General features: G+C 28.0%; 1 protein-coding gene across 1 annotated transcript in view; it reads right to left on the bottom strand.

Annotated features, from left to right (window-relative positions):
- Window positions 1-8,854, bottom strand: part of LOC129988356 (synaptotagmin-9-like) — a 155,377-nt gene extending 146,523 nt beyond the window's left edge. Inside the window, exon 1 of the mRNA XM_056096561.1 lies at window positions 8,742-8,854. Coding sequence (XP_055952536.1) covers window positions 8,742-8,820 — 79 coding nt within the window. The 5' untranslated portion in view covers window positions 8,821-8,854. The remainder of the gene's footprint in view (window positions 1-8,741) is intronic.
- Window positions 8,855-14,404: the final 5,550 nt, after the last annotated feature.

Raw genomic sequence — 14,404 nt, 5'->3', positions numbered from 1 at the left:
TTTATAGAATAGAATTTTCACGTGAAAAATAATCAGGAAAGAGTGAAAATAAGTATATAAGTGTTAGATCATTTTGTTAATGTATCTGCTTTATGCTAGTGTCAGTTCGTTAATTTAGAAATGAGAAGTGCTTCAAAAAACATTTCATTAGAGAGTAAAATTCTTAAAATAAACACTTTCGCTACTACATAGGCCAAATTTTTAACTGCAGTCATTTAAATTATATTTTTCGAAATTATGGACGTATTTTTTTATCATTGAGTCACTTTAATGAAAAAATAATGATTAAAGCAGATGAGTTTTCTTCAGGTCAACATTTAAGCTAAATTAGAACCAAATGGTAGTTAAGGAGGAAAAACGAAGGGCAAAATTTAAGCCTTTGATGAAAGAAAGGGAAAGAGAAGGAGAAAGAATCACAAATTGGCAGCACGCCAAGTTTTGTCTGTTGTTAGAGCAGCGCAATCACTGCTGAACTCAATGAGAGGAATGTATTGCTTTTTTTTATCCCTTGTTCAGCACTTTTATGTAGTAAATGAATTTTTGATTTTTCTTAAGATTGTTCTCCTAACAGCCCCAACTTGCGTATCCCCTACAAATTCATTCATTTTTTTGTTTGCTTGATTATATATTTTACCATTTCCGTTATTAATCGAACTCTAAATGTAGAGATAGTAATTAAACAAATTTTAAAATGAAAAAGCAAAATTTTAAAATAATTTTATAGCACGCTGCAACTGAATAGCAATAATGAAAGCGTAGCCACAATTTTATGTTTAATTTGCTTTGGATGTATTTCCTCTTTCTAACGGTTTAGATGAAGTGCAGTTTCTGATAAATAAACAAATAATTTTTGACAATATTTTGATACGATAAACACGTAGTTTTCTTATTCTTTGAAAGGACCGTGATTTCCCATATTGGAGGGTAAATGCGCATTTGATTGTCAGTACAAACTTAAAAATATAATTTCTGTACTTTTATTTTAGTGATATTGCAAATAGTTGGGATTCCTACCAGTTTCAGTACAGAACTTCCGTTGAAACAGTATGGAGCATAAGTGTAAATACAAAAAAAAAAAAAAATAATAATAATTAGTTTATGGAAGCATTAAGTTTGGAACTCTTTGGAAAAAAAGCACAAATAAAGCGACCAAACAAAACCTTGAATTTATGCATATCTTATCTAATATATGCACATAATTCATGTAATATTTATTTAAAGTAAATTAATTTAATATAATATAATTAGTTTATCACTAATGATTTCATACAAAAGAAAATGGTATTTAAAACACTAAAAGGCCCACAGCTGCTGTTTATTTTCAGAGTAGGAAAAAAAAAATAATGCGTATTAAGCACACAAAAAGTTAAAAGCTGAGTTCTGAAGATTTTTTAAACTAATCGATACCTCAAAACGAAGGCTTCTAAGTAATTAATTTTATAGGAAAATACCAAATGATTCCGTTGTATATCCGGGAACGTTGCGTGCAGACATTGCAGATACACAGCTTAGTATGGTGAAAACAATATATCGATTTTGTATGGTGATATATTAATGCCGTGTTTCCAATAAACAATGGTATTGTAGATGTTATTATTCGATTTCCGCTTCTATTTGCTAATTTCATTTGATAGTTTATTATACTTAGGGATAATTTTGAAACAATATGTTTCGTTTCAATGATTTTTAAAAGGCGAATTCTGTAAATTTTCAATCAAATGCAATCCAATCTTATTCCTGTGCAATGGAAATGTCTCTGTCAGAGTCAATTTTACCCAAATTTAAGTTTAGCTTATTTTGGGTGTAAATGAATGATGGTAAAATGATGGCGTGAATTGTGGAAACGAAAATTTTGATTGATTGAAATACTTTTTAAAGAAAATTATTTTTTTTTACCTTACAGTGCATTGTGTAGTCATTTGGCTACACGTTCTTATTTTCATTTATAAGCTTCACTTGATTGTTCTAAAAGTCAACAATTAGAGTTTGGAAATCCTTCTATAAATGCTTTTTGATAAAAATGTCTTGAAAAACCAAAATATGGCAATATTCTTACTAGAATTAAATTTAAATTCGAAAAATACCAATATGTCTGTTGCATAAATAGTTGTATTGTTAAAAATACTATCAAAAAGCTTCGTTTATTGCATTGAAAAAGTATAATGGTAAAAAGAGACTTTTATTTTTACTGTAGAATTATGATTATGACATTTGTGTTACTGGGATAATGTTTAATTCATAATGTAGCCGTTTGGTATATTTTAACTTTTTAAAAATTTGATGGAAAAAATAAGTAAATTAAAAAAAAACATTTTTACTAAATCATATGCGGCTATTCAAAACGTATATATTTCTGGTTAAAAAAATTAAAAGTCACGAATTCTAGGGTTAAATATATTATATTAATAAGTAACTTCACATTTGTAGGCTGCAATTTTAAATAAATATTTCCTGTTTATTGTTTTACCGCTTTGTATTGGCCGTTTTTAAAATTTTATTTCGAATTCTTTAGAGTGATACTCAAATATTCGCTTTTCTTGAAAATTTCAATATGATGAAATTAAGCGGTGACAAAAATGGGCAAAATCGGTCCAGTTGAGGACTTTGTCAAAGTTTATGTCGCAATATCTCTCAAAATGAAGTGAAAGGGATTAGACAACTATTATTAATAATAATTGATTAACTGAATTGACTTAATATATATATATGTATACGTAATGATAGTTCAAAATCTAATTTTAATCTTAATAAATTTCCAAATTTTTGTCTTAAATTAGCTCTGTTAACTTCATTGTAAAATGCTTTCCTATTTCCGGATCAAAATCCCACTTTTTTATTTAATTAAGTAAAGCTCTAGAAAACTGGTGACTTTAGCATTTTCTCACGTTCCAAGCGAAGGAATAAAAATCCCTAATGCTTACGAGATTCTTTTAAAGATACCCAAGATTCCCTTTCGAAAGTCAATACGTGTAAAAGAAATCCCTATCAAAATCTAATAGTAAAATCACAGAAGGTAAAAATTTCCGTCTCTTTTGCTCTTGTATCGCGATGTAAAACAAATGCGTCCTTAATCGTTTCGTGCATATTATGACATCCGGGGTGAAATAAATCGAAGTTAAATTTCCAAAAGTTCCATCCTTTCGGCTACGCACCTTTAAAATATGTTTACATATGTATATGAAAGATCTGCTAATCTTTTTAATGCCATAATTTATAAGCGAAAGATAAAAAAAGCATTGAAAATTTATTTAAAAACTATGCAGCATATACAGAAACATATGCAAATTATTGATCAGAGTGATTATTAGCCAATGATAGGACGTGCGATTTCAATAATCTAAATACATACTAAAGAGTGCAATTGGAATGTCCATCTTTGCTTATTGTTGTCGAAATCATGTCGAATACATATAGATTTCATAAATGAATATTTTACACCAATTTATACTTGGATCAAGGATTAATTTTCATAAACGCTTGTTATATTGAAATGATTGTAGATAATTGACGAATTCTCATACTTCCAGAAATAACCAAAAAGCTAAAAAAAAATCATTAAAATAAAGTGAGCAAAATAATCATACCTTTTCGGAAATTATGGATTTAAAGCGACGAATTAATATTTAATTCACCCACCTTTGAAGTAAAAGATTATCCTTGGTGCAAAATTAAAGTGTTTAATTGGTAATTTCAGATTTATCAGAAATGCGTTCACAAATTGTGTTTGAATTTTAAATTCGTTAAGACTGATGCTTAAAAAGATCTCTAGTTGTATAGCTATTAATAGATTCTACGAATTGACATAAATGCAGAGTAGCAGCAAATATATATTGGAATAAGCAATAGTATATCAATATTTAGAACATTTTTTTATATAAAAAATATCACAAATCTTACATTTATTCATTGAATTCTTTAAAAAAAGCATTATTAAACATTATTTCAGTTCGCCAAATAAAAAAAGATTTCATTTATTAATTTAAGATGAATGCTTAGGTTTCCAAAGAATTATGGAAATTCTTTGTCGTCACAATAAAAAAAATCTGTTTTTCAAATATTATCAATTTTTTCTTTCCATTTATTAGATTTTTTTTGCAGCATGTAGCAACAATATATATATAATCACATTTTAATGGGGATTTTGTTGTTTACATTTGTAGCAATTGGTCTCAAAATTCTAGTGATAAACAAGAAGCCACTGTTTAGAAGTAAACAATTTTAACATAAATAACTTGAGGTTAATAAAATATTGACAACTTTTTTTACTTATTTAAAGAAAACATTTTAACGCGCCTGAATTCTTATTTAAAATAGCATAAAATAATATACTTCCATTTATAAAAGGCAAAATATAAATTTCCAAGAGTATTTTTAAATTAAAAAAAATGAGATTAAGATACAAACACATTTTATATTATAATGCAAATGATATTTCTTAGATGGAAAAAATATAATTAAATAAAAACTTCATAAACTTCTCTCGTGCGGTTTTGAATGCCAGTGACAAGAAAACAATTTCTTTTGGAAAGTACGACTTTAGATTGCTATCTTATACACCATCAAAAGAAAACGAATTAATACTTAGATATACATAAAAAAGGAAAACATTTTATGCACTGAAAAACATGCATTTACATAAAATTGCTGTATGAAATCTTTCCGCTTTCATTGCAGAATATATTTATTTTAATACCGCTTTTTTTCCATATTTCATTGAAAGAAAAAATAACGAAGAAAAAAATTGGCATCGATAAAGCGGAATGCAAAAATCGTCTGCTTATATTTAATATGATTAAAGTACATCGAACAGGGAAAAATTCTTGAAGGAAAAAATAGATTAACTTATATTGATTTTGAAAAGGCATCAGAATTTCGTTTCTTCTTCTAGTTGCATTGTAACAGCAAATATATATCTTATTAGAATGCAATCTGGGAACGAATAAAAATTAGAAATGAAGTATTCGTAAACAAAATGTAAATCTTGCAAGTTTTATTGAAAAAGAATATCAGAATATTAACTTTTTTTTTGCAAAAATAGATTTAAAAAAGGAAATTAGAATAAATTTCGAAATATTAATTTCGGTATTTTATATTAAAGCTAGAGACAGTCAATATTTTCGCCTATATTTTTTATTCCCGTAATACATTATTGAAAATTTATTATTAGTTTCAGAAGCAATATATAAAAACACGTCAGGACAGAAGAAGTTATTTTTATTTTGTTGCTTTAGTTGATAAAAAAAATCTATCTCAGAATTTATAAAATATATTTGCAAAAGATTTTTTTCTCATTTCTTTAGAATTCAGTAGAATTTTTATTCGTAATATTGAAATATATCGAAATGATTTTCGAAATTTGAAACCATTTCATGAAAATATGCTAAAGAAGGCTCCTGTATTAAAATTTTTATTTTTGAGGCAATAAATGCAAATGGACACGAAGATTATATTAATATTTGTTTACAGTTGTTTCTAATATTTTATAGCATGAAATGTAAGTAATATTTTATAGCATGAAATGTAATATTTTTTGATGTAATTTGTCTTGGAAATGAATTTATACAAACTGAAATTATATTTCTAAGCGAAGCGATTTATTGAAATTGTGTGTGATGATTCAGTTAATGATATGAAATTCTCCTTTTCTACGCATTTTATTGCTTGTTTCAACATTTTACACGTTCTTCGAAGATGCATGAAAATTTTTTACGAGGGGGGACTGTAGAAAATTTTAAAATGAGATAAAATTTATAGCTATATTGATGAAAAATTATTTCTAATATAAATGTTTCTGGTGGCATTATGAAAATAATATAAATTTTTCTCTGCTTAAAAAATGGTATAAATGTTTAAAAAATGGTGGAATTCTGCATGAAAACGCATCATTTTAATTTTTCAATTTCGGTTTAATTTCTGGGAAAAATATTGCACATTTTAAAGAATATATATATATATATATATATATATATATATATATATATATATATATATATATATATATATATATATATATATATATATATATATATATATATCGTATCATCCAAATTTCTATAATACACGGGATAAGGCATTTGACAATGAATGAAATATTAAATTTCTGCACAGCACGGATTTATTATTTTTTAAACTAAAATTTTGGGTAAAATTTATATATTTTCTTTTGAATTGTAATAAACCTAACATTTATAACTATATAAAATAACAGATTAGTCTAAACATTGAAGAGGGAATATAAATTTTAACATGAACAAATTGTATAATTCACAAATAAATAAATTTTTACGCATTTTTTATTCTTAAAGTTGTAATTTTAATTCATTACATTTTTTAGCTCTTATTTTCATAAACATATTACAAGCTATACGAAAGAAACGCTATTTTGAAAAATTGCTGACAAGGAAATCATTTTCATGAAATAATCCACAATTTCGCAAGTAATTATATATCTGAACGCTTTAAAGTATTAAGTAGTGTAAGAAATATTATTGTATTAAATATATAATTTAATATTAATATTAAATTAGAAATGTGATATTTTTAAAGGCACTTCTTAGGATTACGAACAATAATATCAAATATAAAGAATCGTAACAGAAAAAAAAACCCAATAAGACTTTGGATAAAATCCCATGAAATATATGTTCGAGTGAGAATTTTTGCTTTGAAATTTTCACTAATATTTTTTTCATAACTAATTTAAGGAACGGGTAACTTTTTAATTCAATCAAATTTAATGCTTTTGTAAAGATATAGAAATAACGGAGATTTAAAGTATAATTTATGAATTAATAAAAGACTGTTTAGGACAAAACCTATTTAGATGCAAAATGTGAATTGAAATTGAAAGCAGCTTTCGTATATTGAACGCAGAAATATTTACAAAATCGATGTCAAAAGATTAATTAGTGAATTATTTTTATTTTAGTTGGACGAAAAATTCTTGCAAGTTGTAAGAAATCACAACCTATATCTAAGTGGAAACTCTTAGTTAATAGGTTAAATATATGCAAAGAAGATATGTTAATTTTATAAAATAGTTGAGTCTTTTTTCCTCGGATTGTTAATTCGGTAAAACGTTCTCGATAAAATTCGAAGAATGCTACTGTTACTTTTAAATGGGAGAGATAACTTCAGAATTAAAAAAAATACCCTAAAACATAATAACTAAAACGAACAATTTTTTACAGATCTTTGTCTTTTTAAAAATGCATTTCATATATCTTAGGTATCACAAGAAAGATTTATTTCAAATAAAGTGAAAAAATAGGAAAGAAAGAAAATCGCAATGCCGATATTGTTACGTGCGCTATTTAAAAATATTTGAGTTTGCTTTTTATCGAAAACAATTCATTTCTGATAATGCAAAGTGTTGTAACTAGATGTCATTAAATAAATTTTGCACGACAAAAAATATTTTGAATGAATAAAGTATGCATGTTAACTGCAAATAAATGGAAAATATAGTTTTTTTGGCAATAGGTTTTATAAAAAAAAATCTTTGTCCTGAAAATAATATAAATAAGCATATAACCTGCAACAGAACATTTTTCCGGAATCTGTTGTTAAAAGATATTTCATTGGTAAATTGAAAACGATTCTTTAATTTTGATTCTTATATTAAGACATTAATATTTATATCTGTGTAAATATGTTTACTTTAATATGCATTATTATTTGAACTGCAAAATAGGAATTGAAGAATTAAAAAAATAATTGATAAATATCATATGTTTAGAATTAAACCAATAAAAAGTCATAAAAAATAAATGTATAAGCTTAACAATAATATTAATCATCAAAAAAGATGCAAAATTATTTCAAATAATAAATTTTTGAAATTGTTAAAGGTACAATATTATTATATACATTTAATACGAAAAACTATTAATTTGAATAACGTGAAGTGCATGAATTTCAATATAAATATCATAACAAGTTTTTAAAATATTATCGTGATTTTACATTGTTATAATTAAAGCTTAATTGTGATTCATATATCCATCTAAATTATCTGAGAAATTATATCAGATTTGTCATACCTTTTAAGAGGTGACACTGTCTTTATTCGAAAATGATGCGCCGAATTACGAATCATTATACAAGACAACTACTTTTAATCTCAAGGTCATATAGATGTGATGCGGTTTGCAAGATAGCCAAGCTAACATTTCAGGTGCTGTCTTTAATTTTTTGGTTTCAAAAAATAATTTATATTTACAAATATATACTTCAGTTCTTCATTAAACGAGCCTTTCCAAAATTTGCATTCGTTTTTCATATTTTATTTCAATTAATAAAATAATTGGAATATCGTAGTTTCATTTTTTATGACAACGAAGATAAAGACAGTGAAATCAGGTTTTATTATCATTTTGCGTGAATTTTTTCCATTGCAATTTAATTTTACGTAGAATTCGAATGCAGATATCGAATGTTGCGCTGCATAAACAAATCAACGTGCAGTCGTTACGGTGTAAATAAAAATAAGCGCTTACGGAATTCTGCAACAAAATTGCATCAGATATCAAAGCATTAGACACTTGCAATGATATAAATGCATACAATAAAATGACGCAATCATTGCTAATTATTCAAGTAACTAAAGAAACCTGCAGTGATATATATACGCACAATTCCGAATAAGTCAATGCAATGACACTTTTTATGCAATTTTGCACATTTCGAGAACTTTATCAACAGGTGCAAAATCACAGAATGTAACAATGTGCAAAACTCACCAGCCACATTCGCCCCTTTATGCAATGTTGATCCAGGGGCCTCGCTTAATCCGGAGCTCCGGTTTTTCGTGACAGCCATTTCGTACGAGCCCGCTCCCGTTTTCGCCTCGCATGGATTTCTCTTGCCTATTTATCCAATAAAACACTGGCCTCTACGGCAGTTTCTACGAATCCGCCGTGCTGCCATCTGGCGTAAGGCTCCAACATCACGATTGCTGATCTTGAGGGAAAAAGGATTTGTAGGGGAAAAAAGAAACAGGTTGAAAAAGGATTTTGTTAAGCCGAGCCGGGGAAAAATCGCTTCGTAGCGGGAACTATCAAAAATGAAGAAGTTGATCGTGTTGCTTTTAAGCGAAGAATTTTTAAAACATAGAGGCGCAAATATATTTTTAAAAATTTGATTGGTTGCTTTTATGATGTAATATCACAGTATTTGTTTAAGGTTTATGGTTTTATAATTTTTCTTTCTTCTTAAAATTTTAATTTTTTAAATCTTATTTTAAATCTTTGCTCTTTATAATTTCTTTTATTCTTTTCTTCCCTTATCACTAATTAAATTTGCATCATTTCTTTCTTTACTGTTAATTAAATCTTTATTGTTTCTTTCTTTACTGTTAATGAAATCTTTATTCGTTGTTTCTTTATTGTTAATGAAATCGTTATTACTTTATTTAAAAGAAAAACATGGAAATAGTCTTAAGTCTGTCTCGATAAAATCAGTGTTTGTTGTAGTGCTATGAACAAATCCTTCATAAACAAAATAAATTTTTGACTAAAAAAATTTAAAATATTTGAAAATGGGTGAATTGTTTATAAAGAACAAAGAAAAGAAAGAACAAAGAAATAACGAAGAAAGAATTAATTATCCATCCTATGTAACCACTTTTTTATCTCCTGTTCTTACTTTAGCATTTTTAGCATTTTGCCATGGCAATGAATTGCTTCAATACAACTTTTTATACCAGAATTATTTTTATTTTCATAATAAATATTAATCTTAAAATGATGTTTAGGGTGGCTTCGGTCTATCAGATATTTATTATTTAACGCAAAGAAAGCTGTTTCTTTATTAAAGAGTTAAATCCAGTGTTTTTAGTTTGCTTTACTTCATTTTAAATATAAATAACATAAGAAAAATTATTATTGCATTGCATTAAGAAAGCAAATGTTTGAGTTAAAAAAATTATATCTTTATTCTTGTCTGTAGTACACATATATAGATTTCACTTCTGTTACTTTGTTAATTTTGAGGACGATTCATTAGATTGCTTCACACTCTTATTCTATTATATTTATTGATTCCATGGGTGGTCAAAAGGCACCACAGATCTTATCTTTTGATAATTTGAAAAGAAAGGGAGGAATTTCTTCTTTTTTAAATCAGAATCTCCATTTTAGTAGGTTATTTGAGATTTCATGCAATCTGTAATCAAAAGATTAAGCAATTAGTTAATTTATTTTCGAATATAAAAACTAAATTTAATAAATTAAGAAACATACATTGCACAAATCTAGTATCTTTTATCTCCTATTGGGAGAAAAAAAACCCTGAGTACAAATTGAGAAAGCAATAAATGACATTCATGCATTTTTTTTCCATCATAGCAAAAGTTTATTTTCCAGTATAGAACTCTTCTTTGTTTTCGGTTGCAAATCTGTGAAGCTTCTAAAGGTGAAACAAGGATAATGCTTCGAATTTTTGACATATAGCATTTAATTTATCCTTATGAGCAGTTTTAATGTTATTAAAATCATGTTTCTATTCAAGTTCATCCTTTCTATTTCTTATTCATCTATATTTTTATTCATCAGTATTCATTATCATTTATACTTATAAGTAATTTATAATTATAAGTAGAATCATGCATTAACATCTATCTATAAAGTATGTGCATATCCAGGAATTCAGTCATTAGATTTCCTCTCTTTCTGGCATAAAAATTGTGGACTTTTAGCAGCGCTGTGAGAGACACACATGCTCAAATGAAAATAAAACTATGTATTTATTTTGAGGATTTTTATCAATCGCTTGAAATTAAAATTAGATATAGAACTACAGTTTTAGTAACAAGATCACATATCAAAGATCATTTATCTATAGCTATTTGTTTTTGAGTTATAGCTTTTACATGCATTAGAACGTACAGACCGACAGATGGTCAGCCCCTTGATGGATTTGGTTCAAAATTTGATATGGATTCAGATTTTAGATGTTAAAACTGAACAAAAAATTCGATCTGTTTAGCTCTTTCAGCTTCTGACGTAATTGATTTCAAATCCGATTTGGATATAGATTTTTAGATATCAAAAACTCCATGTTGAATTCTTTTTTTTTTGTGTCTCTTTAATCTTAGAAATAATCGTGTTCGCTTGAGGGGCAGACAGACATAAAACTTGTGGATGTGTATCGTTCCATATTTCATAGACATTTATAAAATTTGGTATATGTTATATTTTATGTTATGTTTATGTTATATTATATTTTATGTTACATGTTATTTTATTTACAATATGTTACAGTATGTTATATTTTATCTTTCTTAACTCAAAGCGATTGTAAGTCAGCATGTTCAAAGACATACTGCTTGAAGAACGGTACACAGGAGGGCGTAATTCCAAGAATGTGTTTTTTTTTGGAGTAAGGCAAGGCTAAGATGTAAATACTTGTCAACATCTCGGATTTTTTACGACTGCATTGCGTTTTCCTTAGGGTAAGTAGGTGTATTTAATCGCGTTACAGCCCTAAGCAGTGCACACGATGAAATCCCTTTTTTAATAGTTGACCAATTTACTTTTACATTTCCATCTTAATCAACACGTTAATAATTTATTTCAGTTGATTTTTTTAATTAAATACTCGGGAAGATATATTTGCTTTCATTTATTTATTTTCTAAATCGTATATAATAGAAAAAATTACTGAAGCAGTAAAATTATTAAAAATACTAACCATTTATTTGTGATTTGTTAAAGACTTTCTTAATCTTTACGGGATATAATCATTTCTTTATTAGGAATATTTAGAAATAAATGATAAACTTCAAATAGATATGATATCAAAATTATTATTGTACAAGACCTATCAAGTATATTTATAATTAATTATTTATATTCAATAATTAATTATAAATATTCTAGCATACTATAAAATAAGTACTTATTTATACTTTAATTAATGATATTAATAATTCAATGCCAACGTCCTGGCATAGGAGTAGCTCGTCTTTACCGTGATCTGGGCGTCCCGGTTCGGGCATGGTTCTTCTTCTTCCGTGTTTTATCTGTGAGATGTGTGAACGTGACCCTCTGTAAAAAGGGATTGTGCAAGCGAATGTAACGCATAAAGTAGCTAAGTCGTACTCTTGGCTCTAGTTGGCGCTACTGAAAAAACAAGAGACGCTCACTTGGCTTAAATCGCTGATAGATAACTGTCAGCGGGCTTGTAAAGTGTCATAAATCACAACACAATAATTCAATATTTCATACTTTGATATTTAAATATTATATAATTCAACCTTTTTTATTCCTTACAGATTTATTTATTTGACAGTTGGGCTAATAAATAAATCTTTTTATACACCTCAATCCTTGGATTCTAGGCAGCTGCCAATTCAGCGTTGGCGTAAATCTATTACACTATGCGTTTAAGAAATAATGCAATTAATATGTGATACCAACAAATTAACAAGCAAACAATAACAAACAAATTTGATTAAAAAACAAATAAGAAATAAAGGAAAGCAAGAAAGTACATTTTGAAATTGAGAATTTTAACTTATTCGGAAACAAAATAGTAAAATCTGATAACAGGGTTTTTCCGCATTTAAATATCTCTAATTTCAAGCATGCTTTCTCTTTTTAAATCCCCCCCCCACCACTTTTTTTGCCAACTGAATAACTAACATCTTATTAAAAGCTTGGAAACGAAGAATCCCAGTTAATTAAAAAAAAAGCTAATATCAAAAAATCGGATTATATCTCATCTGAGATTTTTTTTTTCTTCCACATCAAAAATTAAAAGCCTACGCATTCGATAAAATTATTAAATGGTATAAATACAAATTTGCTAGGAAAAACTTCATTTTCTTTTTTGAAAAACGAGATAAATTGATTTCCAGTTGCAAATAAAAACGGTATTTTTTTTCTGAGCAAGGGATTTCTTTTAATAATGGAGAGCTTTTTATTATTTAAAAATTGTACGTTTTTTTGGTGTTCGAAGTATATAAATAAATAGTAATGCAAATGCCAGGAAGGGGAGGGAGAGAGGGTGTTCAGGAAGCACTTAGACTAATAGAGTAGAAATAGTGGGATTATAGAGTGGGTTTAAATCTCAACTCAATGATTAGAATTAGGGGTCTTTTATCGTCTGCTTCATAAGGCGATGGTAGGTGCACAACAAATAATTTGCGCCTAAATTTAAATAACTTTTACATACATTTCAATATAGATGTCATAACAAATAAATATTTTTAGCTACTGTTGATCATATTAAGCTTAAAAAAAGCAATATTATATTAATATTTGAATCTATTTAAAAGAATTATTGGGCCCAATTGCTCATCACTTTACTTACGAAAAATATTATAGAATTAAAAAAAGGTTGAATTTTTATGGTTTAAATCTCTATTTGTGGAACTATTTTTGTCAGTCCATCTCCTCGAACATGATATCTGAAAAATGGAATATACTAGACGAATGAAATTTGGTACGTGGAAATGATTAGCTACAATTAGAGAATATTTTTATTAAATTTTGGACAATAAGAGTTAATGAGACGTTTTTCTGTCTATTCATTCGAGTTGTTGCGAATATAATAGCCATAAAATGCAAAAAGAAGTAGATTAAATTTCGGATATGATTTTATTATCTACTAATTTTTAATCTAATCTGACACCTGGTTGACTATATTTTCATCCATTTTATGTACATGTAATAGTAATAACTCAAAAACATTGCAAGCCTTATAGATGAAATCTAGTGTGCGATTTTCATGCGGATTGTCTATTGATTTCTAAGTGTCTATGCAAATCCAAGAATAAAGATGAACAGACGATAGAAATAGATAGAATAGAGAAGCAATACGTTTTCGATTTCTGTCGAAAATGTAAGATAAAGGAGGGCAGCATTTGATGACATGCATAGAGGTCCTGAGTTTATATTGTTACGAACCTGTGATGCGGCTTCCCAGCATAGCTGGTTCCATAGGAGGACCCAGAGCTTGGCGACAAACTTGATGACCATTTGGCGACTTGGCGACGAATTTGGCGACTTTGTCGCCAAAATAGATTATACCCGAAACATCGAGAATTTTCCCGATCCGTCGAGTAGGAACGGAGATACGCCTCGAACGTTCCTGATTGGTTGAGAGGCGTCTAGCCCCGCCTCCTGAGACCTATAAAAGGAAGCAGCCGCAGCAGCCGGGCAGTCGTAAACCGGGACGGTGAATTGAGAAGAAGTCGTAAGCGGCGGAGCAGACCAGAATAGTGTGAACCAGTGGTGAGTCGAGTGGTGAACTGAGTAGTTGGAAGCGACAGAGAAGAGAGGTCGTGGACCAGTGGAGTCGTCGTAGTTGTGAACCGACGGTGGATTGAGTCGTGGACCAGTGGAGTCGAAGAGTGGCGGTGAACCAGATCGGGGAGCTGTAGCAAAACCCCCGATAGACT

Source organism: Argiope bruennichi, chromosome 10 (assembly GCF_947563725.1).
Source record: "Argiope bruennichi chromosome 10, qqArgBrue1.1, whole genome shotgun sequence".
Classification (NCBI taxonomy): domain Eukaryota; kingdom Metazoa; phylum Arthropoda; class Arachnida; order Araneae; family Araneidae; genus Argiope; species Argiope bruennichi.
Note: the sequence above shows the minus strand (reverse complement) of the source record. Positions and strands in the feature narration are given on the sequence as shown.